This window comes from Watersipora subatra, chromosome 10 (assembly GCF_963576615.1).
Source record: "Watersipora subatra chromosome 10, tzWatSuba1.1, whole genome shotgun sequence".
Taxonomy (NCBI): Eukaryota; Metazoa; Bryozoa; class Gymnolaemata; order Cheilostomatida; family Watersiporidae; genus Watersipora; species Watersipora subatra.
This window is the reverse complement of record NC_088717.1, coordinates 34979448-35006980: the sequence shown is the minus strand read 5'-3', so window position 1 is coordinate 35006980 and position 27533 is coordinate 34979448. Positions and strand designations below refer to the sequence as shown.

The 27533-nt window shown below is 38.8% G+C and overlaps 1 protein-coding gene across 1 annotated transcript; it reads right to left on the bottom strand.

Moving 5' to 3' along the window:
* Nucleotides 1-67: 67 nt before the first annotated feature.
* LOC137407354 (succinate--CoA ligase [ADP-forming] subunit beta, mitochondrial-like) lies at nt 68-23142 on the bottom strand. The gene is made up of 11 exons (XM_068093979.1): nt 23003-23142; nt 22401-22539; nt 20581-20689; nt 18689-18779; nt 16179-16281; nt 11475-11711; nt 9035-9196; nt 5875-6017; nt 4476-4596; nt 3651-3739; nt 68-525 (listed from the first exon to the last, which is right to left on the bottom strand). The coding sequence occupies exons 1-11, from the start codon at nt 23069-23071 to the stop codon at nt 451-453; spliced, it is 1338 nt and encodes a 445-aa protein (XP_067950080.1). The 5' UTR covers nt 23072-23142; the 3' UTR covers nt 68-450.
* Nucleotides 23143-27533: the final 4391 nt, after the last annotated feature.

Below are 27533 nucleotides of genomic sequence, written 5' to 3'. Positions count from 1 at the left end.
CTAAAATACTTTCATAGATAAAATAGAACTCATGCTCAGAAAGATGACGAATCATTCCATGTAGCCATAGCAACAAGCCAGCCTCGGCGCAATGTATATTTTATACACGCTGCTACAGATGACTTTAAGCTGATACAGGTCAATAAAGGATATAGTGAAACAGTGGCTGTTATTACCTGGAACTGCCATAATTACATACAATACAAATATATAATTATTCACTCACCCAAGCTATGGCAATAGATACACATTCAAATACAGATCCAGGAGTTGTGCTACCATTTGTTAACACAAATATAAATGATGCATCTATTGAGATTACGACCTTGTTACGGTCTGACGCAAAAAAAAGTTCAACGTAAATAATAGACTGAGCGCTAACCAATAACATGAAATGAATAAAAAGTTTCCAATACAAATGAGGCAAGGTTAAAGCCTTTCTATTGGCAGTTAAATTGGAAGTTCAAAATTGACGTGAACATTAGAGTCTTTTGCGATCTCCACAATGTTTGACATTTTCACAATCTACAAAAGAAAACATATTTAATCACAAATTTTGTTGCGTATTTTAGATCTGTTCCCTGGACCCAAAATCATGCCACACCCAACCTATGTACGATATTTTAATACTGTCATCATAACTCTATGATAAATTACAAGTAGCAGCAATAATGGCCTTCCTGAAGGACCTGCTGTGATACTTGTGGGCAAGTGATTTAATGAGAATGCAATGCTAGAAAAGCATCTATGACGTTAACCAATGGGTAACACTATCTATGCTCAGTAACAGCCTGCAGGGTTACTATATACAGTCATACTTCGACTTATGAGCTTAATGCGTTCCGAGACTGAGCTCATATGTCAATTTACTCGCATGTTGGTGCAGTTTATTTATATATAGAACAATTAAATATATATTGATTGGTTTCCATACTCTAAAAAAATGCAAATAAAACACTCAAAACAAGATATTGTAACAAAAAAAACATGTTGGTTATTGTCCTAATGTACTATATGCATTCAAAAAGCAACAAATAGAAAATAATGCAAGGAAATGTGATTATTTAAAATGTAAAATTAAATACATACAATAGCAGTTAACGCTAGCATTTGCCAGAGAGGGAGATATAAGTTATCCTTCATTACAACAGTTGACTTTGATAAATTTGGATTTTATCAAAGTGTTAAAAGACAAACTTAGAAGCAAACCTAAAAGCAAACTTTCATTTTTAACTAAACGTAATTAAAATTTCTTCGGCGTTCATAGTTTGAAGTTTCTCACTGGTTAGCTAATTTTTCCTTTGTTTCGCTTTCATGACTAGCCGGCCGTTTTAAGATAAACCTATCTAAGGACAGTTGCCTCTGTCGCTCTTTCAACATGTTGCGATTAGGACGAACACATGTGTCGTCACAAAGGGCTAATGCACGACCACTAGCCAACTTGTCCGAATATCTATTAAACAGTTTGGATAGCGCCGGCCTATTCACATAGCATCGTTTCAGTTACGCTGTCACCGGCCAATTGTTTGTCCAATGCCATCAGCGGTCGTGAAGATCACTGCACCGTTTAGAAACTATGGTTAGTCCTTTTGCGAAATAAATGCCCTGAATATAATCCTTCTGGTTGATAATTGTGAATGTATTTCTGTCATATTGCCGAGCTAGCTCAATCACGCATACACATTTCGCATATTTTTCAATATTTTTCCGTTTAATATCAATTATTATCATTTGCTTTTTTTGTATTATCTTTCATTTTACTGGCAAGCTTTCGGTCTACGCACAGTACGTTTAATTCACATAATTCTGCACAGAAAATCGTGCACAAAAAACACGGTACAAAAGTATAACCTGAGCAGTTGAAAAATACAGAATGATGCTGTTCTCATAGAACACCTCTGGCATACTTGGCAACTGACTCAAGTGCTCGCATCTCAAACATGACTCGTATTTTAGTGCTAAAACTTGCTCGAAAGCTGGCTCGTATCTCAAGTTTCTCGTACGTTGGAGCACTCGCAAGTTGAAGTATTACTGTAAACTCGAATATTAGCTAGCCTTTAGGTACAAAAAAGGTTTTTATCAAACCAAGGAGCCAAAATATTGGTGCCAAAGGCTAATCTAGTAAGAATGATCTGACATCATTTTTGAAATCCTGTAATCACCTGCCACTCAGCCCCCCCATACAGCTACACTGAAAGTCTTAAAGGTTGACTTGCAACAAAATTCGCATAACAGTTATTTGGTATCAAAAGATTCACCACGTCTTACTCTGCTGTGTTGTAGGTGCGAAATATGTGGAAATGTGATTACAAGCTCTTAAAAGCTAAAAAACGAACAGTTAATCGTCGCCATCACGAAACCGTCGCAGATTGGAATCAGTTTATTTCTCTGATGTTGTCAATCCATTTGGTCATTGTTTTGATTTATGGTGTTCTCACGTGAATTGAAAAGCCAATGAAAGGCTCAATATAAAACTTCTCGTAGCACTAGTTTATGACAAAGACTTCAGGTTTTACCGAAGAGCCAGTATCAAATATAGATGCTCGCTACTTTACAGTTTTGTTTCGGCTTGGTCTAATCGTCTAGTCGTAATCTAATCATGTGACCCATACTTCCAACAATTTCTTCAGCATTTTTCGATTATCACAGGTGACCAACAGGCTCACCATGTTTTTTAGATAATGATATGTACTCCTTCAAGCTAAGGTTAAAAAGTTTAACGAATTTTAACGGTAGGTTATAAGATATCAGTGCTGAAAGTGATAGCATTACAATGATGATGAAATAGATGCATAAGAACAATAGAAAGGGTTTTATTGAATGCGTGAAGTATATTTGTGAAAATATTTCGGCGAATGAGGTTGCATGAAAGTGTAAACAGAAGCCATCTCGTTCAATTACGTCCCATTCGAGCCATTTTGGAAAGAGATTCTAATCTACAGCGGATTTGTGATGACGGCGCTTAACTGTTCGTTTTGAGCTTTTAAGAGCTTGTAATCACATTTCCACATATTTTGCACCTACAACACAGCAGAGCAAAACATGGTTAATCTTTTGATACCAAATAACTGTAATGTGAATTTTGTAGCGAGTCAACCTTTAACTAAAGGTAATTATGGTGAATTACATTTATAACTCAATTATAATATTAATTTCAACTGTACAACAGATAGATGAATAACAATGCACCACAACCAGGTCTAGTTATACATGTTCCGCCATTATGCTAGGTATACAATCACCTGATCTTAACACCATCTGATTGGTCGATCATAAATATGAACACCATTGTGATTGCAGTTGTTTGCAGTTTGTTTTGGTGGTAGTAAAATGTGCGAAATTTAGCCTAGCTATGATACTGAACCCTCATCAGTGCATTTTGTCATGTCTTTCAAGTCCATCAAGTTTTTATCAAGTCAATCTTATCAAGCTAGTCTAAAAAACAAACCGTGTGATTAGAGGGTTCAGCTTAGTTTTAAAAAACTCTCCTGTTCTAAGACAGTTTTAAGAACCAACATATGTGAGCTCGTCTGATATACAACTAGATATGATAACAACGTGAGAGGGCTCTCATGGACGTTTCTAACGTGAGAGAGAATTAATCTATTCGTGCTCCTTTGTGTGAATGTGGAAAGGAAAGATAAACTAACCATAGATGCAGCATCATTCAGACTATCACACGGGATGACCTTGAGGTCACTCGCTGCCATCAGTGCCTTGGCATCGTCTACTCGTGTACCTGAAAAAGTTCTCTAGTATAGTGACAAGTGCAACAAATGCAAAGGGCAAGTTCTCACTGCTTGGAGTCACCAGTTTCTCGTAGCGCTGACCAACAGCCTCCTAGATAAGTCGAAAGAAATTGCAAAAAGACTACAAGGCATGTGCCGAACTACAAAAAGTAGTAAATCTTGTCCTTCATGCAGGTAAAAGGACATAGAATACTTAAGACACACTTTAGAACTTTGTCAATACAAGTAAAGGATACAAACATTGGAAGTAGCGGAGAGGCAAGCATAAGCTCCAGATGACATAATGTTACTTGTTTACCTTGCATATAAAATACATATGACAGGTCTGAACAGGTGTCCACACGCTATGGTAAACTATAATACATCTTTAGCGGGGCAGAGATGCATGCAAGAGACACAACAAATGAAGGACTAAACAGAAAAATATTAATGAGAAACAGCGATAGTCAACAACGTCAGCCTTTCAAAACTGAAGCCAGACCTCCAAGATGGCTGCTTTTATTGTGTTTCGGTACGAAAGGTATTATAATCAATATCAGTGTGTTACTGACGATTGAACAAAAAATGTGTTCAGAAGGTGTTCTGGTGTTCTGAAGAAAGGTGTTTAGAAATGTCTCAGCCCGATAGTTTCTTACCGACTTTAACCTTACTTTTCCTAATGGCTCCTTTACGTATGTAGACGTTCTACATTATTGCTTACATCAGCACAATAATTGGTGAACCCACCTTGCAACCTTACTACTATTGGTATCTTTAGAGAGAGCTTTCGGGCTGCATCGATAATTCCTTGAGCAATAACATCGCATCTCATGATGCCACCAAATATGTTCACAAGGATGGCATTTACCTGTAATAATACTCATACATTACAGTGAACCTTCAAAGCAAAATAAGCATGGATTTTTCATTGTTTGAAAAGAACCAATCAAAATACTGTAACATGCAAGGATGCCAGAGGCAAACAAATCTACTAGATATTTTTTGCACAATCACTTAAATGCTAAAGTTGAACCGAACAATTGATAGCCTGAGTTCTGAAATTTGCAGGTTGTAACTCTAGAGCTCGTGTTACTCGCGTTTAGTCCTTTAGGCTAAATGATTTTGCAGTAAACTACATGTAGTTTAATAGTTTGATGCAGAATACAAGGTGCAGACAACTCTCAAAGTGCCATATTTGGCAATTATGTGGATGCCACTCGCAGAATGATGCTCACCAAATTTCAACTAATTGTACAAGCATCAAGTCATAAGACACATATCCTAAATGATTCGGTGATTTAGACAAAACTCTCATGTACCATAAAAACTTATTTTCAAATTACACACTCTCATTTCATTACAGAGTCTCAAACCAACCCATGATGTAGTTTACAACAAGCCATCCATAAATAGATACACGATAATAGATAATAGAAATGTACCATACTTTTCGGACTATTAACCGCACCCCTATATAAGCCAATCTGCAATTTAAAAAAACGATAATAAAACAATACATATGCCGCACCTTTGTATAGGCCCCAGAACTCATGACGGTGCTTTTTAACACGGCAGCAACTTTGCTGGTTGAAACAGAACAGTGTCTTTAGACACTGTTCCATGTTAACCGACGCTTTTTAACCCAGTGCCTAACAGAACAGTACCGTTAGGCATTGTTCTATTTTTTCTTTCACCGCTAGACGCGCACTAACCGGAGATTCCGGTTAGTGCGCCCTAGCGATGAAACAGAAAACCACAGAATATCCGCACCCTTATAATAGCCGCATGGCTCAAAACATCAGAAAAAACTAGCGGCTAATAGTCCGAAAAGTATATTATTATAGATGGCTGCCTTGAGTGACCATTACCACATGATGTGGCACGGCTTAGAAAATAGCAAACAACAGAAATTTTCTGACTGTCCTTGAAATCACTTGAACCATTCGACAGCACCAACATATCTATAAAGAGTCTAGTCTCTATGTATTTTCAGCCAAAAAGGGTTTTTATGTTGTGTATACTAGAAAGGAATCAATTTTAATCACAAAATATTCTCACAACAAACCCTGGCCAGCAACTAATGCAACATCAACTTCACAGAGCTGACTTGGAAGGCAAGCATGCAGCAGTTTACTGATAAACTTACGTTGGGGTCACTGGTGATGAGCTCAAAAGCTGTGGTAACCTGTTGAGAGGTGGCACCGCCTCCCACATCTAGAAAGTTAGCGGGTGATCCTCCGTGTAACTTGATGATATCCATTGTGGACATGGCTAGACCCGCCCCATTGACTGCAAGTTCAATGAGTAGAAATATGTCTATGACAGTACAGAACCTGAGCCTTATAGAATCGTATACGCAGGAAAGGACAGCTACATAGCAAAAACCTATAGAAAGCAATAACAACCTAACACACGCCCTGTATATTGGTAACATATTGCTAGCAAGATTTCACCGTCCTTTTCAAAGAGACAACTGAAATCTTACAAAGCTTGACAAAAAAGAAAAAATTTGACTGCGAATATGGATCATATGGATAGCCTATCAGCAAATGCGTACAGCACAAGCAATCGGCTGCTTTTCTAAAAGGGCTATTTAAGTTTAAGAGTTGTGCCTTCTAGACCCAATCCGGAGTAGTGGAAGTTGTAGCTATGAGGTAACTTCCACTAAAGCTATAACATAATTTATTGTATGATACTAAGAATTTCACAAACTTTACCAAGAACTTACTTTTCCTATTCTGATATGCTTGAGCAGTTTGCCGTTTATGAGATTGTACGCTAGAAGGCTGCCGGCTACGTATTTTGGTTGTTGCCTACGCAAAGCATCACAGCGGCATAGCTAGTTTTGTCACTCGCAAATTTTTATCAAATGTTTTATGCTCGCGATTGAATATGCGTGCGAAAGAAACTTCGCATGAAAAAATGTGAAAATGAAACATAAGCTACTCTATTTCAAACATTTTCCACACGTCAGTGGTTCCTGTTCCGCAAGGGTGCTGCTAAGTGAGACAGGAGGGTGATGCTAAGGGAGACAGGAGGGTGCTGCTAAGTGAGACAGGAGGGTGCTGCTAAGTGAGACAGGAGGGTGCTGCTAAAGGAGACAGGAGGGTGCTGCTAAGTGAAACAGGAGGGTGCTGCTAAGTGAAACAGGAGGGTGCTGCTAAGGGAGACAGGAGGGTGCTGCTAAGTGAAACAGGAGGGTGCTGCTAAGGGAGACAGGAGGGTGCTGCTAAGGGATACAGGAGGGTGCTGCTAAGGGAGACAGGAGGGTGCTGCTAAGGGAGACAGGAGGGTGCTGCTAAGTGAGACAGGAGGGTGCTGCTAAGGGATACAGGAGGGTGCTGCTAAGGGAGACAGGAGGGTGTTGCTAAGGGAGACAGGAGGGTGCTGCTAAGTGAGCCAGGAGGGTGCTGCTAAGTGAAACAGGAGGGTGCTACTAAGTGAGACAGGAGGGTGCTGCTAAGTGAAACAAGAGGGTGCTGCTAAGTGAAACAGGAGGGTGCTGCTAAGTGAAACAGGAGGGTGCTGCTAAGTGAAACAGGAGGGTGCTGCTAAGGGAGACAGGAGGGTGCTGCTAAGTGAAACAGGAGGGTGTTGCTAAGGGAGACAGGAGGGTGCTGCTAAGGGAGACAGGAGGGTGCTGCTAAGTGAGCCAGGAGGGTGCTGCTAAGTGAAACAGGAGGGTGCTACTAAGTGAGACAGGAGGGTGCTGCTAAGTGAAACAGGAGGGTGCTGCTAAGTGAAACAGGAGGGTGCTGCTAAGTGAAACAGGAGGGTGCTGCTAAGTGAGACAGGAGGGTGCTGCTAAGGGAGACAGGAGGGTGCTGCTAAGTGAAACAGGAGGGTGCTGCTAAGTGAGACAGGAGGGTGCTGCTAAGTGAAACAGGAGGGTGCTGCTAAGTGAAACAGGAGGGTGCTGCTAAGTGAAACAGGAGGGTGCTGCTAAGGGAGACAGGAGGGTGCTGCTAAGTGAAACAGGAGGGTGTTGCTAAGGGAGACAGGAGGGTGCTGCTAAGGGAGACAGGAGGGTGCTGCTAAGTGAGCCAGGAGGGTGCTGCTAAGTGAAACAGGAGGGTGCTACTAAGTGAGACAGGAGGGTGCTGCTAAGTGAAACAGGAGGGTGCTGCTAAGTGAAACAGGAGGGTGCTGCTAAGTGAAACAGGAGGGTGCTGCTAAGTGAGACAGGAGGGTGCTGCTAAGGGAGACAGGAGGGTGCTGCTAAGTGAAACAGGAGGGTGCTGCTAAGTGAGACAGGAGGGTGCTGCTAAGTGAGACAGGAGGGTGCTGCTAAGCTAGACAGGAAGGTGCTGATAAGTGAGACAGGAGGGTGCTGCTAAGGGAGACAGGAGGGTGCTGCTAAGTGAAACAGGAGGGTGCTGCTAAGGGAGACAAGAGGGTGCTGCTAAGGGAGACAAGAGGGTGCTGCTAAGGGAGACAGGAGGGTACCACTAAGGGAGACAGGAGGGTGCTGCTAAGTGAGCCAGGAGGGTGCTGCTAAGTGAAACAGGAGGGTGCTGCTAAGTGAGACAGGAGGGTGCTGCTAAGTGAAACAGGAGGGTGCTGCTAAGGAAGACAGGAGGGTGCTGCTAAGTGAGCCAGGAGGGTGCTGCTAAGTGAAACAGGAGGATGCTGCTAAGTGAGACAGGAGGATGCTGCTAAGTGAAACAGGAGGGTGCTGCTAAGTGAAACAGGAGGGTGCTGCTAAGTGAAACAGGAGGGTGCTGCTAAGGGAGACAGGAGGGTGCTGCTAAGTGAAACAGGAGGGTGCTGCTAAGTGAAACAGGAGGGTGCTGCTAAGTGAAACAGGAGGGTGCTGCTAAGGGAGACAGGAGGGTGTTGCTAAGGGAGACAGGAGGGTGCTACTAAGTGAGACATGAGGGTGCTGCTAAGTGAAACATGAGGGTGCTGCTAAGTGAGACAGGAGGGTGCTGCTAAGTGAGCCAAGAGGGTGCTGCTATAATATCTGGCATCCCTCCTGCTATGATATCTGGCATCCCTCCTGCTATGATATCTCGTATCCCTCCTGCTATGATATCTGGCATCCCTCCTGCTATGATATCTGGCATCCCTCCTGCTATAATATCTGGCGTAGAAGTCCTTATTATTTTTAATAAAACGCCCACGTTAATCCGCAACATGTGAATGTCCTTTGAAAAACTTATCGCATGGTAACCCAACGTGCACACAACTCCAAATCTGTGACTGTATGGTGACATAAGCGACTGCAAGCAATGCGTCAGTGCTTTTAGGACCAAACAGTACTTCCCTGCTATAATCCGCAATTACTGATTTGTTAGCCCACCTACCTAGACACCCGATGCTACCCTCCAATGCTATGTAGTTGAGACCGGCAGCATTCGCTTTGCTGTCTCTAGCGTCTTCCTGTGACTCATCCTTGAGAGCCCAAATTTCTTTTTGGCGGAAGTCGGCATTATCGTCGAAGTTGATCTTACAGTCCATGCAGAGCACTACAAAACAGTATGAATGTATAGAGGGTGGTCTACCATACAGAGCAGCAAATACAGACCGGGTTACATAAACAGATGAACCTACGTCAATTGCGTAGCCAATGCATTGGCAATGCATCAGTGGCAATGCATCTGTAGCATGTTGTCGATGTGTCATTTTAAAACAAACATGTTGGTCCATGTCAGTAAATATAAAACTGACACATTCGTGATTGGGTAAAATAATTTACTATTATGGTGTCGACTCAATTTAATTAATTTTCAACACACACTATTTACATCTAAAATAGGATTTTGAATGACAAGGAGAACAGGTCTTCATATAAATAACTATAAATATATATGAACAAAAATATTTTCACTTATAACATAAAATGATAGATAAAAGCCACTAGTGTAATTTGAAACTCTTCATGAACCATTAAAAATAATTTTTTGAATAGTTGAAAATGTTAAAAAACTTTTTTGTAGTTCAATTCATGCCATGAATTTTAGGTTTTTTTAAGGCTATATGCAGAGCAAAGCTGGAGCGATACACACAAATATATGGATCTAATATGATCACATGAGTACTAGGTCTACCATGTTGGGACTATTTAACAACACTGTTGCTTTGCTTGAGCTGCATTGGCTAATTTGCAGGTCGACAAACAAATAGTTCATTAGAAGTTGCTGAAAATGTCGAGTTTGCCATTTGGACATTCTTTTCATGACCAATAAAAATGAGCCTTAAAACTTGACAATATTTCGCTAGCACGAGTATTACATGCACACATACTTTGTGTAGCCTTGAAATCTGCGAGTGATATACCTTTATATATGCCGCAACTGCAGCGCTGTAAAAAGCTGATTTGTTAATGCCTAAGAACCCATAACTTAACCTTGGGACACTGAAAAGTAACAGTGCTCGAATCATGTGGGAATTTCAATTCTACTGCACACACAAAAATCTATGACCATCCACTGTTGATGCAGGGCACTAATATACCTCCCCAATAAAAACAGTTATAAATTTGTATTGTTTTCAAAAAAGGCTAGCATGATAAGCTTATATGGTAACATAACGATCCCAACATAAATTCACACCAAATCAAGAGCTACTTTCGTACAACGACAGTATATCAATAGGTCATTCAACTATAAACCACATGTCATAGTTTGTTTTGTGACCATAGTTTTGTTTTGTGATTTTTGCACCAAAGTTTGCAGACAAACTTTTTCTTCAAGTAACTGAAGCTACATATGTCTTCAAATTTTATAAATTTTTGGAACTAAATCACTGAGAAAAACTAGAATCCTGACAGTAAGCGAAATCGCTGCATGCCACTTGCAGCAATGAATATAAGAGTTGCCTCCCCATTTTACATGATTGCTAATAGCGCATATTTTAGATTTGAGAAGAATAAAATGTTTCCCCCATTCTACTATTCTACAGCTTCTTTTAGATTGTCCCATCGAGAATCACCAACCACGTGGTGGTCTTTCCTCGCGGTGTAGGACTTATCTGGCTGTTTTCTCATAAAATTTGGCACATGAGTAGTTGTGGCTGAACGCCCTTCCTACCCCCACCAATAATCCTTGCATGATTCAAACCACCAACCTACTGATCATAAGACCGGGTCCTGACCACTTAACCACAGCTTCTCGCCTTGGCTTAAACCACGAAATACCAACGAAAAAAGCTTTCAAAAACATTTTGGCTACAAAGCTCATCTTTGCTGCCGAAATGTTCTCACTGCGCATGGCTATCCACTTGTATCCATGGCTATCCACTTGTATCCATGGCTATCCACTTGTATCCATGGCTATCCACTTGTATCCATGGCTATCCACTTGTATCCATGGCTATCCACTTGTATCCATGGCTATCCACTTGTATCCATGGCTATCCACTTGTATCCATGGCTATCCACTTGTATCCATGGCTATCCACTTGTATCCATGGCTATCCACTTGTATCCATGGCTATCCACTTGTATCCATGGCTATCCACTTGTATCCATGGCTATCCACTTGTATCCATGGCTATCCACCTGTATCCATGGCTATCCACTTGTATCCATGGCTATCCACTTGTATCCATGGCTATCCACTTGTATCCATGGCTATCCACTTGTATCCATGGCTATCCACTTGTATCCATGGCTATCCACTTGTATCCATGGCTATCCACTTGTATCCATGCGATTCCCGCATCGATGTAACCATAAAATATCAGACCTATGTGAGATAGGCATGCATGCTCATAGCATGTAGCATGACCAACACTTTGACCTACCATTTCCTTTCCTGTCTTCCGCCATTGGATTAATCTCTAACATGGTGGCATCATTCTTTATGAACAAATCATAGAGTTTCTTCATGGTATCGACGGCTTGAGCGAGAGATTGATCGTGGAAACCAAACGCGGCAGCCACACGTTGGGCCTTACAATCTGTCAGCCCTTCCAATATGTCTACTGGTTCAGTGATGATGGCATCAGGATTTTCCCTTGCCACATCCTCAATGTTCATCCCTACAGATAAAAGGCCAATATTAAACAAGAATAATTTGTAAGCATTTTCAAAAACATGATTATTATATATTATTGATCGGCTTTTGATTTCTAAAAGAATTTAGAAACTTTACACAAGTGACAAACTTGCAATTGATAACATTGCAGTACTATTAGAGAGCACTTCTCACTGACAAGCAACACCTTCCTACAATAATACAACTGAAACTGATCGCTGCAGAAGAAAATGATGAGAATAATGAAGGAAAGAAGTTGTTAGAAGGAATGATAGGAACCATCGGAACATTTGCCTGGTCAATAACACCAATAAGTCTGATTAGCCTTTTGGTCTTATGTACATTAGGTAATGAGGATGACAAATAGATTAGGTATTGCATATAACCAGATCACTAGGCAATGCTTATGGTCAATGTAGTAGTAAATGCATGCAGCTAATGCATCAAATGATGCATGCAAATATTGCATTAAATAATGCATACAGCTAATGCATGAATAATGCATGTAGCTAATGCATCAAATAATGCATGCAGCTAATGCATAAAATAATGCATGCAACTATGGCGTTAAATAATGCCTACAGCTAGTGCATGAAATAATGCATACAGCTAATGCATGAAATAATGCATGCGACTATTGCATTAAATAATGCATACAGCTAGTGCATTAAATGGTGCATACAGCTAATGCATGAAATAATGCATGCAACTATTGCATTAAATAATGAATACAGCTAGTGCATTAAATAATACATACAGCTAATGCATCAAATAATGCATGTAGCTAATGCATATAGCTACATGCATATTAGTTATTTCTTTGCGAAGAACGGGTAAAAATAACTGACACAATGTAAGATCGTAGCTCATCTTACTCGTTTGAAGTCTCAATCAGCAGAGACTTCGGTAGAAAAAAAAACATAAAATACTTCTTCACATCTTATAGAATTTCGAATATGCTACATGATAGCCACAAAATAATTACAAACAGATGCACAGCTCAAGTAAATTAAACCCTATTAATAATTAGGGTATTATTAATACCCTATTATGAACTAAGATTATACATTGTACCCTCTACTTGATAAATTGATACGCATAATGCGCTAACTGAAGGCAATACCTAGTGTATGATGCACTAGCAGCAGGCTCTACCTTAAGTATAGTATATTCGCTGAAGGCACTAACAAATGCATTCGCGGCAGGCACTACCTAACGTATTAGCTGCAGCCATTACCTAATGTATTAGTTGCAGACACTACCTAATGCAATAGCTGCAGGCACTACCTAATGCAATAATTGCAGGCACTACCTAATGCTTTACCTGCCAGCACTACATAGTGCATCAGTAGCAGGCGATACCTAATGTATTAGCTGAAGGCACTACCTAATGCTTTAGCTGCAGGCATTACTTAATCTACATAAGGAGAAAGGCTGCTAGGTTTGCAAGTACATGTATTTGTGTAAAGGCAATATTTCCTATCATACAAATGCTAGTGTCAAGTATCAAGCATTTAGTCTACCAACTTTTACAAGGTTTACCTTACTATGCAATAGCTGAGAAATACAGAGGTCTTGTTTAGGGTAATCATACCACCCACATAATCAATTGATTGTTACAAGCAAAGTAATATCACTATTACATTGATTATATTAAATGTAATCAATATAAACAATAAAATGTATTATAAAAATCAACTTTAATAAAATAAGTAAAGATGGTTATTACACGATTTTTCTTAGCTTGTCTTGACAAACTGTTGCTTTTGTGGAGTTGTCCCCCCGTTGAGCGGGCGAGCAACACAACACCTTGTCACAAGACGTACTGCACCTGATGCATCAGCTGCACTTATAGGGAGTTGTTCTCTTCCATATATGCGGCTTGGTTGCGATGTTATGGCGGTCGCTCCATTGGTAATCATAACGAATTTCGCGCAAAAATTTATGTAGAAAAAAATAACAGTACAACGTTTAACCAAAGACCAGTCTCTGTTGTAAACTTTAGTAGAACTTAAGAATAAAATAAATTGAAAATAAAATCCATAAGAACAAATAAAACTGACTGATACAAAAATAGAAATAAAACTGACTGAATGCACAAATAATGACATGTTTAGTCGCTGTTGTTGCCAAAGTTCTCAAGTTCTACTAGAGTTTACCGCAGAGACCGGTCGCTGATTAAACGTTGTAATCTTATTTTTTCTACATAAATTTTTGCGCGAAATTCGTTATGATTGCCAATGGAGCGACCGACATAACATCGTAACTAAGCCGCATAGATGGAAAAGAACAACTCCCTATAAGTGCACCTGATGCATCAGGTGCAGTACGTCTTGTGACAAGCTGTTGTGTTGCTCGCCTGCTCGACGGGGGGACAACTCCGCAAAAACAACAGTTTGTCAAGACAGGCTAGATTCTTCTAAACATGACCTCAGCACAATGATTCTTTGATGATTATTGTCTGATGATAATGCGCGGAGAAAGTCAATCAACATTTGTCACTCACATCTCTCAGCCCTTTTTGACAATCAACTTAGAGTAGAAATGGGTGGAACTAGAGTGCTGGTGGCAATTACGGGACAGCTTAAAATAAACACGTTGCTAAATACTAATAGATTGTAAAGAATTTAATAGATGAATTATGACAATTTACATATCAATGAAATGCTAAGGATGTTCTAAACACATTAATCAATATAAACTGATACTCGCTTATTTAGTCTGGTCAGAGTGTAACATAGAGATATCTGCACATTATTACTGACTCACTTATTTAGTCTGGTCAGAGTGTAACATAGAGGTATCTGCACATTATTACTGACTCACTTATTTAGTCTGGTCAGAGTGTAACATAGAAGTATCTGCACATTATTACTGACTCACTTATTTAGTCAGGTCAGAGTGTAACATAGAGGTATCTGCACATTATTACTGACTCACTTATTTAGTCTGGTCAGAGTGTAACATAGAAGTATCTGCACATTATTACTGACTCACTTATTTAGTCTGGTCAGAGTGTAATATAGAGGTATCTGCACATTATTACTGACTCACTTATTTAGTCTGGTCAGAGTGTAACAGAAGTATCTGCACATTATTACACAAAATCTAATAAAAACTAAGTTTACATTTATGGAAAAAATTGGCTGTATTTGAAATGGTTTTAGAAAATACTATAGATTTAGCTATATGAGAGTAAATCGGTGGCCGCGGGAGTATTAGTAGCATCTTAATAAGTAGTTGTCCAACCCTTCCTTAAGCCTGGCTCCCATATCGATTGCGAGACTCCGGCGGTAACATGCGCAGCAAAACGCTTGCGACGCTATGCTCGGCAAGATATGTTCACATAAAAGCCAAATCGTTAATAATATCGTAAACATAATTGCGTAATCAAATAAAATGTTCGCTCGCCATGCCGTTCCTATAATGGTGACCTTTACCCGAACAGTGCATTTCGGGAAGGTTTTGCCTGCGGCTGTTTGCGAAATTTGAACAGTGCTAAACTATTGCGATGCCGCCGGCAACTACCGGCGGTACCCGGCGCATACGTTCCCATTTCATCGCTAATAGCCTGCGGTGTGTCGCCGGTGCTTTGCGACGTATATGGGAACCGGGCTTTAGTGTCAATCATGGCATGGGATAAAATGGGTGCACAATAAATAGATTACATTTCTTGAGAATACACATGGTAGCAGACAGAGTGTCTACAAAAGTTGCTACTCAAATAGATATATATATATATATATAGTATGTATATTTTTCTGACTGTCCGTCAAAATCAATAATGACTTGCATCTTAGCGATGCATGCTTGGGTTGAGCAGTATGGTAGAGTAGAGGTGACCCAGTTCTCAGTATCTACCACTTCTGGAACTGTCAGATTAACCTGAAGGGATGCATTTCGCAACACGTCCAGTCTGACAGAGACAGGTAGCCATTTCACTTTTAACCTCATAGTTGACAGTCAAAGATGCTGCCGCTAGGCCACCCTGACATATAGTATGTGCAGTCTGAGATAACGAGGAGAGTTTAAGCCATAAATGACAACGGACCCCAAAACCACCATGTGGTCCCACAATTACAATCACAACGGTAAGCCTATAATCACCAGACTTACCGATAGGTATGTAGTAGCGCAGTATGCCATGAAGAGTAGTCACATACAGAAGCATGTAAGTATTATGCCCTGTTGATTTTTTAACTTGAATTATAAGTACAAGACTATAAGTACCACGCTCAAATCCAAAATTTCATTTTAATTTAGTAACTGGTCGACGAATGCTTTCGTGGTTCAAAAAATCGCTATCTGGTATTGCGTTGCCTAACTAAACAGGAGCAACAACTTGATACATTTGACATATTGAATAACTTTGTGGGTACATGGGGATGATTTGAGTACATCAAGATACTGATAGATACATTTTGAGCGAGTATTTGAGAGTTGCCTTATCCTACCTACAGTGAACACATACCTCCCTGGGCGCTGGCGATGAGTACTGGACCAGCATGCTTTCGGTCCAAGGCGATGGCAAAATAAAACTCCCTCCTTACATACTTTCTCTCAGCAACCATAACCTGAAAGATGAGGGCTTGAATAAAAGTGTCTTAAGAAGCTGCTGCTCTCTGTACACCAATGAGATAGAAATAGTACAACAGCCAGCTGTACTATGCATGTTTATTATATCAGTCACCAAATACTGTCATATCTCGACAGACGAGGAATTTCCGATACGAGCAAATGTCAAAGAGGTTTTTGCGTTGAAAGGCGAGACAAATTTGAGATATGAGCGTACGAAATAGCTCTCGATGCGGCCGCTAGGTGGTTGAGTACGTGAGAGACCCCTTACAAGAACAGTATCGCTCAATTTTTGTGTCAAATCAGTTTGAAAGTTTTGAAAAGGCAGGCTAAAAGTGATAGCGAAAGCGAGGCAAAAATCACTAAAACGGAAGAAAATGATAAGAAAAATTAAAAGGAAGACAAAATTAAAATTAAGTTTAGCGTATGATTAAAACTTGTTTTTGGTTGTTTGTTTAGTAAGGTAAATCCATTTAAGATAACTTTTTAAGTTAGGTTTTTAAGCTAAAGTTTATGTTACATAGAATCACAAAAGTGTAGCATACCAAACGTGTTGCCGTGAAGTCTCTCACACCGTCGTTACCTGCTACGCCTGTCTCGAAGTTAAGAACTCCAAAAATGCCGTACACGATGTTGCATTTCCTTGTAGATCATAACACCTAGATATGTATTTGTTACTTTGTGTGCGTACGTAGTTAGAACATTAAAAAAAGTTTTTCCATCGTAATATCATGTTTAGGTAGTGTTTTCTGAGGGTGGGGACGGATTAATATGTATTAAGTTAGTTTATATATGAAAAATTGATAGACATGCCTGACAGTACCCTGACTATTACTAACAGTACCCTGACTATTCCCAACAACACCCTGACTATTACTAACACCACCCTGACTATTACTAACAGCACCCTGACTATTACTAACACCACCCTGACTATTACTAACAACACCCTGACTATTACTAATACCACCCTGACTATTACTAACACCACCCTGACAGTACTCTGACTATTACTAACAACACCCTGACTATTACTAATACCACCCTGACTATTACTAATACCACCCTGACTATTACTAACACCACCCTGACAGTACTCTGACTATTACTAACACCACCCTGACAGTACTCTGACTATTACTAACAACACCCTGACTATTACTAACACCACCCTGACTATTACTAACACCGCCTTGACTATTACTGACACCACCCTGACTATTACTAACACCACCCTGACAGTACCCTGACTATTACTAACAACACCCTGACTATTACTAACAGCACCCTGACTATTACTAACACCACCCTGACTATTACTAACAGTACCCTGACTATTACTAACACCACCCTGACTATTACTAACATCACCCTGACTATTACTAACAGTACCCTGACTATTACTAACACCACCCTGACTATTACTAACAGTACCTTGACTATTACTAAATTGCATGTTGCTTGTAACACAGTTCAACACAAGTCTGTTTCCTCTTTATTCAGCACCATACTATAAGCTTTACCAAGAAGCTGGTTGTTCATATTACAAATATGTTAAAAATCGAGAAAAAATACGATTAAATCCAATTCATCAATACGCACAAACAAAGAGAAATTCCAAAGAAAGATTTTTCAGCATCTCATCCTAACAGGGCAGTGAATTCTCTATTCGAACACAAAGTGGAATAAAAATTCCCATTCATTTACGCTGCTAATATTTACCTACACATTTGGGAAACAGCTTTGGAAGAGCAGGGATATGTAGGGGTGTTTGGTGAGATTCACACACCTGAGCTGCTAGACTACATTGTTTAAAAACCTGTCCATTAAATAGCTTGAAATGAAAACAATTTTACTCGCTTGAAAATGAACTTGCGCTGAATTTTAGTAAATTTTATCAAAAAGTATCGGTATTTTCGATTGTTTGCCATTGTTTTTGATGCTTTAGTTGATGTGACTACAAGCATGTTTCAAGATTAAAATAGACAAAACCTGACTGCATTTAAAATGCTCAGAAGAAAAAATTGGGCAAAATGACATCACTAATTGCTATAGCTGATATCGGCTATTACGTTCAAGTTGCAGCATTACGTGTGTCTATTCTGTCGGTCTCCTTGCTACTATAGATGTCATAATCACACTTTCGCTTGATCTGAGTGTTTTAACAACAATCAAGTTTTGTCAATTCTAATCTTTTTGATCCCCTAAAACATCAAACAAAATCGCAAATGATAGAAAAAATACCGATACTTTCCGATAAAATCTGCCAAAATTCTGTGCAAGTTCATCTTTAATGAACAAGACGATGAAATGATTATCAAAAGTCGATTCAGTGACTCAAGGACGGAGCATCAAATTTCCATTTATAACGACTCATTCAAACACTTAATCGGCTGCGCTATATACCTTGTTACAAATTCGACCAGCCTCTCCGGTCTGTTTGGTGATGAGTTTGTGGCCAAGCATCTGTTCTGCCATCTCACCAGCCTCCTCTGCCCTGATTACAAACAGATAAAACAGCTTGATAGCCTTATAGCAATGGATTAACTACCTGGTAATCAACGATCTTTAAGGTATGTGCACCTACAAGAATGTTTAAACATTATACGAATCGAAGTCTGTCAACATTTGACCTTTTGTATTCTTTAACTAAACATGTATATGCATATTGTGAAGATGTAGCTGAGTTGCCAAGAAATTTTCTGAACATTTCAATAACAAATAACATATTAAACCTTTCGTTATTTCAAATAGTACTTTTCAACCACAGTTCATTCTAGAATGCAGTGTAAAAAGAGTATAGTTTGAAATCCGAAACAATTTTGCATGCAACTGAAGTCAATAATGGTAGCTTATTCAAAAATTAGAAAATCTTTTACGCATGTCTGCAATATGTTACTATAAAATCTGTACACGAAAAGGCTAGGTAATACTTTAAGTAGGATAAGCTAAAGAATACATTGTTGTATCTGTAGCAACTCGAGCTGCAACCTCGTTTCCACGGAAATTTTATGTAAACTAAAGTCTAGAAGTAGCTTTAATGCATGTACTTCCTCTCTCTGAACACACAAAAAAGTTTACTGCACTAAGAAAAACCGAAAATACAATCAGAATTTCATAAACCATAATGAAAATTCTTGTTTACATGGGTAAACATGGGTACTTGTATACCATGGGTGTTCCAATCAAGGGCAAGTCAAAAGGACTGAAGGCGGTTAATTATGATTCATACAAATATAAACAGAAAAAGAGAGTGTCGTTCAACAAGTGAGCCTCTTCTGTCCGGCTTGCTAGCCTTATCACAGTCATGTTTCAGTTCTGAAGTTTTCTTTCGGCTTTAAAGAAGAAACATCGAAAATTCTTTATTTGAAATATAATTTGTTCAAGAACTTGTCGAAAACTAATGCTGAATTTTATTTTGCATCTAGCGGCGTAAAAAGGCCACAAAGGAGCCACCAATGGTCTAGAACATAAGAGCATCTTAGAAATGGCTTGTGAATATTAAAACAATAATAATCATATGAAATAATTATATTCACCCAATATGAAACAAAGAAACAGCTAAGATACACAAGTTAACCAACTGCATTACCTGATGCAATTATTAATGCTTAGTAAATATTTGATCATTTGTACTAGTGCATATAAATGTGTGTAAGAGTGGACAACTCCAAAATAATAGTCTCTGAAACTTTTACTGCAAACAAATGTAGTAGCGACAAGTGGGCTCATGGCAACAGATGAACAATAGCATTCCGAGTTCCCTAAAACTATCTTAGTACAAGTATGTGTGAACAATCTCTCTAAGATTGGGTATGATATCTGTTTAGGAGAGACTGTACATGTTTTAATAGGATTGTTACACAAACAATGGCTCTGTGATCTTGGCTGGACACGTCTGAGTCCAGTAGCAAGAAATCCTCAATGACTGGAGACCCACTCGGTTGCAGAGAGCTATTCAAAGTTGGATGGAATTCCTGTCAACACCAGTGGCCCTTTTTGGGAATTGAACCCCGACCCCGATGCCACAGTTGCTCTTACTACCTTTACATACTGACATGCAAAACATACACTCCAACTAACCATCTACGTATAGTTCTAAAGAAGCAATGATTACTACAGGAAAGGTCGAATAATTGGTGAGCGTACAGGTGTGATGTTATTATAGCCTCGCACAACTGTAGTAGCTAAAGAATACATAGCTATCGTTGTAAACAACGAGATGAATGGTAGATGAATGACATGTGGACTGACCAAGGTATTTGCTAGAATCACCAGTTTCAGCAGGACATACTTACGAATAAACTAGCTTGACTCCTCCCTTGAGGCCGCTCGTGAAATGACCCTTCCCCCTTCCTCCAGCAAGCACCTGAGCTTTCACGACCACATCTTTGTTGCCTGTCTTCTCTGTCAGTCAGATGGTGTACATAGTAAATGTATAATCGTACAGGTGAAACTTAGGTGAGATGGTACCAAGTGAAACCAGAGGAGTAAAGCAATCAAACTGATTTTAGCAACTCGTGAATTCACTACATCACAGTTAAAACCGGATAGGAATTTTTTTTAAATAGTTTTAGAAACTAGCAGAAAAAATTAAAATACTTGCCTAAAGGTGAATTGTGCTATATGGATGGTGAAACACACCTTAATCAACAATGTCAAAACTGAGTGCGCATCCATGATTCCACTAACAAAGATTCTTCCTGTTGGTTACAGCAAGTTATGAACAAGCAATACATTGCTGTTATCCATCAGATGGAACCTGTTAGCTTTTATGCACCTCTTTGGGGAACTTGTCTCTATAATGTTCAGATTCAGATGGCAGAACCTGACAGAAAATTGTACTTTTAGCGTAATAACCGGAAAAAAAAGACGCTCATGCAGCACTCAAGTTTTCTTTTTCAATAATTATAACAAAAAGTTGCAGCTTGGCTAGAGCTGTTAAACGCCTATGCAATGGCAGACTATGGGAGATAACTCTAGAAAAGCTGGTACTATTGTAAGAAGTGGCTTTCCATCTTGCTGCAAAAGGGAACCGCATACCTTTTTTTGCACCTCTCCAGAAAGGGCTGATCTGTTTGTAAAATAACTTTCAAAAATATGTGCATATCTCCAACTATCCCAAATATGTGCATATCCCCAACTATGTGCATATCCCCAACTATGTGCATATCCCCAACTATGTGCATATCCCCAACTATGTGCATATCCCCAAATATGTGCATATCCCCAACTATGTGCATATCCCCAAATATGTGCATATCCCCAAATATGTGCATATCCCCAACTATGTGCATATCCCCAAATATGTGCATATCCCCAAATATGTACATACCCCCAACTATGTGCATATCCCCAACTATGTGCATATCCCCAACATATCAAGTAAGGAAAACAAATGAGTGCACTGACGCAAAAATAGCTCTGCTGCCTTTTCTTAGAGCTTTGAAAACTCATTACAATCAACATGTACAATACAAAGTTACCTCGCGTCATGATGTGCTTCATTACATTAAAACTCATTTATGCATGAGCAGATATTTCAATGAGAATACGACATAATTGGTTCAACTTGGTTCACCACCTAGTATAAATATGATGAATCTTTATAGCAGCAGAGTAATTATGTATATAGTATTAAAACTAACGCATTAGACAAATCATTGTAAAAAGCTAAAGCTAAAATAAAAAGCTTCATATAAACATCTAGAAAAATAAAGTGATAATCCATTAAAAGAGGCTTTTATTGATACTTTACTCGGAAGGCACATGGGTAAAAATTCAAGTTTAGCTTTGCGTAGGTTCGAAGGTAAAGGGGTGGTGATAGAGAAGTCTTGCATAACTTAACTAACTTAGGCAAGGTAAATGTTACATGAGCTTAGTTTACACATACATTGTATTAATAATATTTTTATTAACTGCTTTATTTACTGATAAAATGCCGAATGCTGAAACTACTTCGACTGTATGGTCAAATAATTGCAGAAATTTTTCATTACAGATGGAAAAACCCGAGACCTAACTGCATTTTCCTTCGACATCTACATGCGCTATACCGGCACAAAATAAACACAACTTGTTAGTAGGCATATACACCAAAAAAGTAAGTGGAACAAACCTCCCAAAGAGTTAGCAGCGGCAATAGTTTCTTGTTTGTTGACAGCAACTCTGAACTCTGGCACAGCTATTCCAGCAGACTTTAGGAGACCCATGCTGTCACATTCATGAATAGAAAGATTTCTCGTCTGGGTAGGCACCTGTAAAAAAGCTTCCTCTATTACAAAGCCGTACCGTTTACAGATAACTTTCATATTATTTAGAAAGCGCACAAAACCGTGAATGATTGCATTTCATCATAGATACACTTGAACCAGCGATCAAAAACATTAAAATATGTAGACAAATTAAGTAGTAAGATTTAAAGATTAACGTAAACAGTACAATAAATGTAAACTACTAAAAAAACGTTTATTTTGGACACCTACGCAAATTTGCAACAAATATCTACAATCAAATGCAAATTAAACAGAAAAGGAAGAAACTAAAAGCTTGCAAACATCATAACAACTTCAAATTTTTAAACACACTGAAAATTGACCTTCTATCAAAATAATTAACGATATTTCACAGGTTAGTGCGAACAAACTGAAAAGGAAACGTATATTGTGAAAGAATGCAATTACACTAAACCACCGGCAATAATGTATTTAGGAAACCCACCCAATTTTTCTGACATTTTAGTACATGTTTTGCAGCAATGCATCCTGAACGAAACATGTTTACAGCCATAACCAATTAGCCGTTAGGTTTAGGCTGCTGTCGCGATAGGAATAGAGCAGAATTGCTTAGTATCCAGCCTAGCCGCCGGAAACGATTAGCCGGTCTTTCCACCTTCGATCTTCGCTATTGAAGAAGGGCTTACTAAGCGACCCTCAAATCAACGTGTTTGTTTCTTTGATGATTAGTCGCTACCAAAACGGAGAGTGAACAACCCTTGTTATATTACCGGGGTGCATGCTTGCTTTCAAGATACGGAGTTGTCAGACAACAACTCAATTGCTAAGATGAGCCGATCATTCGCGATCTATAAATTAATTGCAGATGAGCAATCCCTAAAACATGCAGCTTCATAGCTATTTAGTGCATAGTATTCACCTCACATTGAAATGAAGCCTGTGCATGATTTTGAGTTATCTCCTCATGTTTTACATCTCAAAACATTTAGTGGTTCTCAACAATATTTTATCAATAACTATTTAGGTGGTACATGTACACGTAGTTTATAATATACATATTCTGAGTTATGTTGCTCAACGGCTTGCCCACAATTATTATATCGTTCTCCATGTCTATTTTGTTCAACTCTCATGACATGCTATGTATTCGGGTATGCGTTGTGTATATGCCAAATTGGGTGTTCATATGTACAAATTCTGCATTATTTGTTGTTGCATTTTTTAGTGCATACTCTAGTTAAGAGTATAAAACTACTAAGTTAGAAGAACTAAATAGCTGTCAACACAAAACTCTTCGTAACATTGCAGTCGATCTCTTCCCACCAGCTTCTAATCACTTGCGAACCACCTATAAAAACAATGCACATGAGGCTTATACAAATAATAGCAAGCCTGTTTATATAGTTTGTGTATGCTAACATTGGAGACATGTGAAGCCATCTGTTTTTTACACATATTTGGATATATCTAGATACGGCTGCCATAGCACATTTTGCATGTCTAATTTATAGTAATGAAGCATAGTGTCCTATAGCTGTTAAGGTTACATCAAAGTAAAAATTTTAAAGATTTCATTTATTGTGACAGAGGCAGCATAACTACACAGTGAAGGGCTGTGACAGAGGCAGCATAACTACACAGTGAAGGGCAACCATTTTATTTTGAGGCAGTTTCAGGAGGAACCCAGTCTCCCCCCAAATGAATGTACATATACCATATTAACTTAAGGAAACAGCTTCTAACTCCTACCTCCAACTTATTCTTGCTGCCTGGAGACTTTGTTGACTAATGACTGACTAAAGCTCAAACCACGGAGTGGTGATATTAATATACGCTGTAGACTTCAAATGGATAAGGACTGTAGAAGCTAGTCAAGGAAGGATCTAGTCAACCAATCAACCAACCAACAGAGCTACTTACTGTATCTTGCTAATTTGACTACTTAATTCTGTGTTTTCCCTCCTACTTCCAATCTTTCCTGCCTCCTTTTTTCTCCTTCACTCTTTTTTTTTAAAACTCTTATTCACTATTTCCTCACTAATTTCTCACATATTTTGCTTTTTCAAGCTCCTAGTTATTTTCTCTCTCTCTCTCCCTCTCCCTCTCCCTCTCCCTCTCCCTTTCCCACTCCCACTCCCTCTCTCTCTCTCTCCCTCTCTCCCTCTCTCCCTCTCTCTCTCCCTCTCTCTCCCTCTCTCTCCCTCTCTCTCCCTCTCTCTCCCTCTCTCTCCCTCTCTCTCTCTCTCTCTCTCTCTTCCTCTCTCCCTCTCTTTCTCTCTTTTTCCCTCTCTGTCCCTCTCTGTCCCTCTCCTTCTCTCTCTTCCTTTCTTTACCTCACTTTCTCTGCGCATTCGTATTTGTACATTTATTGTTGCTTTTTGGGACTATTCTCTCATTCTGCACTACACTAATATTTCTCCTGCTTTCCGATACGTCTTCGTATGCTTTCATAAAAGTTCTTTTAAGCATACAACATAAGAAAGAATTTAGCAACGCTATATATAAAGCTCCATAGCCATTCATTGTAAAGGATCTGCAAAAACCCTTTACTTCTCCGCTTGGGAGCAGCTATTTTGTTTGGGTTTAGAATAATAATTTTTTTATAAAGATATTGTTACAGCCGATGTATGGGAAATAGGGGAGATGGCTGTGCCTTCCAGTATTGGCTTCCAGGTAGGTCATGCTCTCACTCAGGCCAGTTTCTCCTGAATCTTGTAAGGCCGAGCCATTTCTGTTTTGACCCAATGAAGCTGAGCTGTCTCCTTGCTAGCCATGTGTGCCACTGCTGTGTCTTTGGCCAAGCTGAATGTTGGCCAGTATCCTCCACACTATTATGTAGACATACGACGACTATCATCTAATAAACTAAACTCAAATCTGAGTTCTATGGGGCAAAGCTACTTCATTGACCACCTTTGTGGTAAGCAACAAAACTTATGGCACAACAGTTGTGTGATCCACATACAGCCATTATGGTTATTGTGCCAGGCTCGAGTGCCATGAGAGATTGTAAGGTGTAATAACTAATAGCACAGTTATTCCAAATGTTGACAAGCCGGTTGATTGATGTATGTGCTAGACTGTACTTCTACCCAGCTGAAAGTTTTGAGTTCAAATCTAATTGAAAGTAATCATTTTTTCTAACTTATTTGTGGATGGATGGGCATGGTTTTTATTATAGTAATGACTAGCCAAATGCCCGACTCTGCACGGGTATTAAGTGCAGCTTATAAACAGTTGCAAGTAATGTAGATGCCATTGGCTAATTTGAGTAAGGTAGTATAAATATTGGTATATTTATAGGTAATAGTAAATTCACCATTGAATTTCCCTCTGATAGTATCTATATTTGACAGAACCCTAACAAGACAATGTACTTCTAAACTACTTGGCTTTATCATTAACAATTCTTTATCATGGCTAGACCACACCTCGATCATTTCAAATAAAATATCATTTTACCTACGTTTATTTCTAACATCCGTCATCTTATGAACTTTGATACTACCAGATTATATTACTACAAGATTGTTACTACATTACCTGTCTCACTGTTTGTTCAATATTCTACAATAACTGCCCTAAATACCTCAGTTAGGGCTTTAAAATCTTAAACCATGATACCAAAACCATGGCCAGATTTAAATTACTTCGTGCCATAAACCACAAAAACTCAACAGCAACCTGCTAAATGTATGTAACAACCTCCACACTCATTTAAGAACTCTTCCTCTTCAATCTTTTAAAACAAAACTCAAACTGCACTTACTATCCTTTGACTAATAATACCATTCACCATCTAGCCTTACCTACTTGAACATTTCTGTATTATACTTTGTTTTCATAACTAGAGATCTACTTTCATAGATATGCATAACTATTTTCACAGAGCTTATATTTATTCAATTTTTTTTAATCAAAGCTCATATCAATTTTCAAACATGATTTTTACATATTTGATTCTTTCAACTCTAACTTATTATATTATACTATTATACATTATATACTAAATAGACCACTCATTAGTTTTTTTCATTTTGTACTTTGATTTTTAGTCAGTCTACTTATTGTGGTACCTTGCGGAAAACGTATTGTAAAATATGACCATGGATTACCACAATAAAGATTGACAAATGATAATAATAATAATAAGCAAGTTTTAGTGATGTTGCGTGTAACACAGAAGTGCTATGCGTATTTTAACCCAGATAATACTTCATATCACCCAATGAATCCATTGCATCTCCCATAGCTTAATTGGTCAGCTTGTCACCTTGTGAACACTACGTTTAGACATTAACTTTGTCCTGTTACTGATTTTTCACGGCTTGATTTAAAATGCTGTAGCTGGACAGACATTGATTGCCGACGGCGACAGACAATGACAAACTTTGAAATTTATACTTATATTAAAATACAGATTAAAATATTAAGTAATTAATATCACTGTCAACATAAATACTGAACAGGTTCAGCCTTAGAGAGGCACTTAAAAATAATGACTACACATTAGTCATGGTGGTTTTAATCATTTGGTTGTTTGAGAACTGCTATGACACCTAGCATTGACATGAACAGCAAGAACTGCTATGACACCTAGCATTGACATGAACAGCAAGAACTGCTATGACACCTAGCATTGACATGAACAGCAAGAACTGCTATGACACCTAGCATTGACATGAACAACAAGAACTGCTATGACACCTAGCATTGACATGAACAGCAAGAACTGCTATGACACCTAGCATTGACATGAACAGCAAGAACTGCTATGACACCTAGCATTGACATGAACAGCAAGAACTGCTATGACACCTAGCATTGATATGAACAGCAAGAACTGCTATGACACCTAGCATTGACATGAACAGCAAGAACTGCTATGCCAACTAGCTTTGACATGAACAGCAAGAACTGCTATGCCAACTAGCATTGACATGAACAGCAAGAACTGCTATGCCAACTAGCATTGACATGAACAGCAAGAACTGCTATGCCAACTAGCATTGACA